The sequence below is a fragment of the Aptenodytes forsteri genome, unplaced genomic scaffold (genome assembly GCF_000699145.1).
Source record: "Aptenodytes forsteri isolate BGI_AS27 unplaced genomic scaffold, ASM69914v1 Scaffold59, whole genome shotgun sequence".
NCBI lineage: Eukaryota > Metazoa > Chordata > Aves > Sphenisciformes > Spheniscidae > Aptenodytes > Aptenodytes forsteri.
Window position 1 is genome coordinate 837,682 of NW_008794085.1, and position 6,949 is coordinate 844,630.

Sequence of the window (6,949 nt, forward strand, 5' to 3'; positions counted from 1 at the left end):
CAGGGGTGCAAATCAATGTACTCTGGTTTAATCACATCTACCACAACTAGCTCTGTTTGCGAACCATGTCAATTCCTATGGAACTATTATACAACTCAAAATTAGTTGAAAGTAGAGTTTGGAAGAGCTATATACAGACACCATGAAAGACTGTTCCAGCAGCACTGGTCTGCACATAAACACAACTAATCAGTTTACACTAAACATTTCCAGAGCTACATAAAAAGTAATAGTTTTACCACATTTTGGTTCCCTGAGAAGAAAAGTGCTCTAACTACAAAGGTCTTTGGAATGCCATCAGTACAGTGAATAAACATGCACCTCTTGCACTGCTACTGCAGAGACATCTCCTACTTCCATGTTGATCAGACTTGGTTTTGGCATTTTCATTCAAAATAAACCTTACTCTCCACAAAAGTGGCACTGGAATGGGAGCAAGAGATAACTAAAAGTAGTCTAGTACTAAAATTGGTTTATCTGTGATGATTTGTTACTACAAACTGGAATACATAGTTAGCACACTTGATGAACACAAAGGCATTAAGAGCACAGTTTACCTCACCTATTTCACCCATAATTTAGATTGGTTTTGAAAACTTTAATATAATACAAAAAGTTTTCAAATAAGTTTTTGGAAAGCATGCTCTTTTTTCCCAGGGGCATAACTTATGTTTTTAGTGAACATGATAAACATCATGAGAGTTAAGACTTCAAATACAATAAAACAGCGCACAGCAGAAGAATGAAGTCAGGAACCATTTTATTTCCATCCAGTTTTGCAAGTACTAAGGATGGCATAAGAGCTCATTCCACCACTATAATTTATGAAGTTATTACATCCCTAGAAGAGGCAAAGCTTGTAATGCTTCCTGTTTTTCCCTCCCAAGTGCTTATAAGCTGTGTGATTATTTGGTTTGTTTTAACTGTGTCTTTCTGTCCCTATAATACAAACCTCCTTCATCCTCTCCCCAGCCACCAAAATACAGTAACTGGGTGTGGAGAAGCAGCACTGAGGCAGTCAGTAATGAGAAGTTATAAAAATGTTAAACAGCAACATACACTACACTAACGCCTGGGATGCTCACAACATACAGACGACAACTTTGCAACTATATTGTGTTCCGTTTGCCATCATTATCTATGAAGATCAGTACTGTAAGATTTGTTGTCTAGTACATGCGCACAACAGTTACTCCAGATACTGCTGATTCCTCCCAATTTCTAGGCAACAATTCATTTTGTATTTACTATTTCTAAGACAAAATACTGAAACTGGTTTCAGGTATTATTGTCCAACTGGTTTTAATAGCAAGATTCAAATGGCATCTTCCACAATTATAGAATTAATGCTCAGTACTTGTCAAAAGCTTTAAAAATTAAGGTATGTTGAAAAATTACTTTCAGTATACCCCATGCAATTGAACTGCTCAAATAGTTTAAACTCTTAATTTAACATATTCTAAGTTAGTGAAGAGTTCATTATATTTAGAAGCTATTTCCAGACAGTTCTTAGACCTCATACGGCAGGAGATGGAACTGTTTAAGATTATCACTATCAACAGAAAAAATTCCCATAGGAAAAAAAGTATATACACTCTCACTATAGACAGGCAATCGACTCTTCCATTTCAGTATCATCATAAACATTTAACTGAATTATTTCAACCAGTAGAACCCAACCAGCAATTCATATTTCAGATTTTTTCAAACATATGATTACCTGTTAAAGGCTGCATTTTTTGTTCGAATCTAAATAAATTTTTCTTTTCCAATACAATCAACTGAGTTCAATGCATTTAAGTTTAAGACTGATTTGTAAACAGTTATCTCTCCTTTACTCCTCTCCACCTATACAGATCTTTAGAGAGATATTAAGCAAAAGGATTATAGAATGCAACGATGCAGAGTTTCATTTTAAAACTTAGCACTTATCTGAGCATGTCTGCAAACGCTCTCTTACGCGAGGCGGAAGTGTTTTTAATAACCTTTCTTCTACAATTAGACTATTCCGCTTTAAGAACTGACATTCTTCCAGTTCAGCAGGAAGTGATTCAAGATAGTTTCCAATGAGCTCTAATTGAACAAGATTCAGTAGCTGACCCACACAAGGGGACAAATTCATCAGACTGTTATTTCCCAGAAGAAGAAATTGCAGCTTTTTGCACTGAAATAATCCATCAGGCAGCACTTCAATCTAGAAAAAGCAAAGAAAAGAACAAAAATGATGTACATTAAAACTTGTTAGCTTACATGCAGCTGCACATTTTGACATTTCCCAGTTTTATTTTAGGGCAAGAAAACCCTCTTAGTTTATGGAAGGATAAAGAAAAGGAAATTGTAATGCTTCTATCATTATGCAAGAAAGTGCTTGAGAACACTACAATGGTTTTATATACCTGTTTTGTTATGAAGATGCTTAGCTACTGGCAGAAGTCAAGACATAAGCATGGCAGGGAGGGCGTATACATGCACGCATGAGCGGAAGTGCATACGAATGTGTGCAGGTGGCAGGGGAGATAAATAGGCTACTATCTCCTAAGAATCACTTAATGAAGAACAAACATGAATTCTGGAGAGACATTAGCAGCTCCTGTGTTGCGAAACCTGTACAAGCAGTTATCTGTGCAGTACAGTAGTAACTTAGTCCTGGTCCACACTACTGACATGTAACATCCAAAACCAGCCTCACCAGTGAAAACACAGTTATAAATCAAAAGAAATCTTAAGTCACAAGCATGGATCCCACACTAACGAACCAGACAGTTTAGCACTGCTAATGAGGTTACCAGCTATAATTATTTCCCTCTTCCTAGTCAGACAGCTGAGCTGCTCATCAACTAGCTGTTGATTCACTACAGCTTTCAGGTTGACATTTTAAAGTAAAAATTTAACACTGTTCACTTCCATTAAAATACTGTATCAGATAGACAGCCGCCGGGAAAGGTAAGATACATTTCTGCAGCCATCCTAACCTATCCTATCTCCGGATCAGAGCCCTTAAGCTGCTACAGACCAGGATAGTACTTACTCAGTATTACGCAAGCTTTGATGACACCAAAGTTTTAGTAATTAAACAAGCATGACCCCTTTTTTCAGCTTTACTGGGTTTACTTTAATCACGAACACCACAAAAGCATTTTGAATCAGAGGCTGTTCCAGAAGAAATGGTAGGTTAAGTCAATATTTGATTTTTTTTTTTTAAAGTAGTAATTCAAAGTTCTACTTACATGGTTTTTTGTCAAAGCCAAGTACTGCAGATTGGTCAGATAACCGATTTCTTCAGGGATGGAGGTTAGCTTATTATAGCTAAGATCCAAATAGTGTAATTTTTTACAAAGAAATAGCTGCAATGGAACATTTTTAATATTATTATAATTTAGAAACAATTGTTCCAGGTTTGATAATGCACCAATCTGCGCTGGGACATATGAAATACTGTTGTGCCACAATTTTAAGCAAGAAAGGTTCTTAAGATGTTGAAAACTAATTATTTCTTCCACCGTTCTGAGATTATTTTCTTTTAAGTCGATTTCACGCAAATTGTTTAGGGTAAAAATGGAATGGGGAATGCGCTCTAAATCACAGCAGATTAATTCCAAGGTTCTCAGGTTTACCAGCTTCTTCAGGTTATTTAGCACTATCAGTTTATTTCCCTCATTGTTGATAGACAAGTGTTGTAAAGAAGGCAGAAGATCTGTAACCACTTGAGGTATACGGGAAAGGTTGTTTTTTAAGTGAATTGATCTCAGATTTTTTAGCCCCTGAAAGCTTTCGTTGTATATGGAGTTGTGATGATCTAGCATGAAATATCCTGTTAAGCACAACTCTTGTAGGTTTTTTAGATGAAAGACCCAAAACGGAATTCTTCCCATCTCACTAGATTTCAGGCGCAATGTTTTCAGATTTTCTTCTAAAAAGCTGACTGCTGGATAATCCATAGTTAGTGATGAATGATAAACATTCAGTTCTTTGAGATTGACTAGCTGGGTCACAGCTGAAGGAAGTTTGGCTTCAGGAATAAGTTCCAGGCTTAGGACTTCTATTTCTGTCAGTTCAAAGACACTGTCTGGAAGACCATTTAACATGAAAAGGTGAAGTTCAATCTTGTCTTGGGAATTTCTTACTAGTTTATTTTTCAGTTTTTCCACTGACCATTCATTGTTAAGATTTATCTGTTTCAGTTTGTTTTCACTCAGATCAGACAGGAATATTGAGAATCGTTGGGAATAAAGAGGATCATACTGATCTGCCAAGTGGAGAATAAATGCAAAGTCATTCTTTACATCAGGTATATCACTGTAATTACTTTTCTCTCTCAACTTCTCAAAAGAATATTGCTTAAGTGAACTTCTTAACATCCACCACAAACTGTAAGTACAAGTTAAGCCATAGAAGATCACTAAAACAACATAAAATGAAGCCAAAACTTTAAAAATTTCTGCTAGCGAATAAACACACTGGTACCTTTTGTAGCCTGTAAAGGCTTGAACGTTAACTACGCAATCAATTTCAAGTGTAATAAACGATAAATAGTAGGGGACATAAATTATTATTATTACAAATACAATGACTTTCACTATAATCTGTTTCATATACACTGTATATATGACATCCTTCTCTTCAACGTGTACTCTGAATTTCTTCACTTTTTCAAATATAGCTTTAGCTTGTTCCCCTTCCTTTTTGTCAAGAACACTTGAGGAATTTTCTCTTCCAGTTGTTTCCAAGCCAGGTTGCGAATATGGCAGGGACTGTCTGCTGGCCCCTATATCTACTGAACTCCCAGGTGACGCAATCACTGCTTTTGATTTGGCTATTGGCAACTTCCTCACAGACTGCTCGGCAACTGTTTCTGAGAGGGCACGCGTTGTCCATGGAGAATCAAAACACTTCTGAAGAATGGCTACAAAGTGCTCAAGCCTGGAACTTGTACTAGGATAGTAAAGCCAGAAATTACTGCAAGCTGCAAAAATAAAGGTATGCAGAAGCACTAGGTATGGAAAAAATTTGGCAAACCAGTGAAGCTGTCTCTCATAACATACTGCATCAATATAGGAATACTGCTGCCGATGGAGATCATTCTGGATTTTAAGCGGGATGATTATCTGTGCTGTAGAGCTAGCCGACATGTTAAGGTTGGCTTTAACTAAATCCCAAGGCACGGCACAATGATTGTCAAATTCTAGCTTGCAAGGAAGACAACACAATACTCTGGTTTGAGTAAGCTGGAGAGCCCCAGCAAGCACAGCAACTAGCAGCATTATCATGGTGAGGTAATACCAGAAGACATCCCACCATGGTTTTAGTATGTGGTAGGATGACTGGGCATCTGCTAAGTATTTGAGTTCTGTTAGCGTGATCATGACTTTCACCTGTGAGAGAACAGCAGCTGGTAGAGGAAAAAAGAAAAGACATCCTTAGAGAATTGTTAAAAACAATTTATCTCACCATTAAACACTTGAAGATTATTACTGTTTTCACAATTTTAAATGTGTGTAACATTTGGCCTAGCATCCAGAACATAGCAAAAAGATCCAAGAACTCCTGGCATCTAACCCTGGCCATCATCTTACTTATTTTAAGAAAAGTTACTTGGAATGCAAAAATTTAAATGAACAGTGAAACTAGCATCAGAGATTAGGAGAAAGTATATTTTGACCAAACATTTGGATACTGTTCAAGTAGAAGCAACAAGCAGGTATAAGTTAAAGAAGTCCCCGGAAACATTCCAGGTCAGGTTGGACGGGGCTCTGAGCAATCTGATCTAGTTGAAGACGTCCCTGCCCACGGCAGGGGGGTTGGACTAGGTGACCTTCAGAGGTCCCTTCCAACCCAAATCATTCTATGATTCTATATGATTCTATATGTTACTAGTAGTCCTTCACCACTGTCCTAAACTTACATAGTAAAAGTGATTTCTCATTTATGAAGAACTCCAAAATCAGAGTGATATATTAACATGATGGCTCTTGTAATTTAGAGTTTTCTACTAGATTAAATCATTCTACCCAATTAAAGAATTGAGAATTTTTGTGTATTCTTTAAAGAGCAGTTTTGCATTACATATTCTTATATATAATTCCCCATCTTTTCCCATCATGAGAATTAAGCATACTGACAGAATGAAAATGAAGCTAACATAACTTGTTATTGTCCAATATTGTCATATATATAAAAAAGGCACACTTAACCCCCAGCAGCGTAGGTTTGATTCATACTTACATTACTAATTAAAGAGAATAAAATACACAGCACTGTTCAGTCAGGAGGTCTACACCTTTTAAAATTCCTTGGACATGCCATCTTTACATTTGTCTTCATTCTGGATGGAGAAAACATTCAATATACTTTATTTTTAATGGCTTCACCTGAATAAAGAGCAAATATTTCAGCTTTCATTAGAACTGCTTCCTTATTGCAGACATCAGGATCCATTAAGCTCTGCATTGCTACAGCTACACGAAATGGAACAGAACGTACTCAGACATGATCATGTAGAATGTGAAGTCAAAGTTTTGCACAGTCACATCAACACAAAAACCAGGAAACTGCCTACAGCTAGCCCTATTTCGACTGGGAAGTAATTATTTTTTTTTGCCAAATAACTATGTGAAAATAAAATACGCAACATGCAAGACTTCAAGAAGTAGAATTCAGTCATAATTTTGATATACCACAGTTTGGCAGAAAGGCAAATTTCTCAAAAACAGAGGCCCAGATTTTACATCCTGAAACAGATTAATAAACTATCCAGTGCCAACGGCAATACCACAGATACTATCAGCTTTGGAGAAAACTTACTGTAAAAAGTTTGTTAAGCTGTACAGATAGGAAGCAATAGGGATGTTCCGTATTTTTCTTAATCATAGAATCATTTAGGTTGGAAAAGACCCTTAAGATCATCAAGTCCAACTGTTAACCTAGCACTGTCAAGTCCACCACTAAACCA

General features: G+C 36.7%; 1 protein-coding gene across 1 annotated transcript; it reads right to left on the bottom strand.

Annotated features, from left to right (window-relative positions):
- Window positions 1–743: 743 nt before the first annotated feature.
- On the bottom strand, window positions 744–6,322 carry LRRC8B (leucine rich repeat containing 8 family member B). The gene is made up of 3 exons (XM_009273922.1): window positions 6,223–6,322; window positions 3,228–5,389; window positions 744–2,194 (listed from the first exon to the last, which is right to left on the bottom strand). Exons 2-3 carry the CDS (start codon window positions 5,361–5,363, stop codon window positions 1,922–1,924), a joined length of 2,409 nt encoding a protein of 802 aa, XP_009272197.1. The 5' UTR covers window positions 5,364–5,389; window positions 6,223–6,322; the 3' UTR covers window positions 744–1,921.
- Window positions 6,323–6,949: the final 627 nt, after the last annotated feature.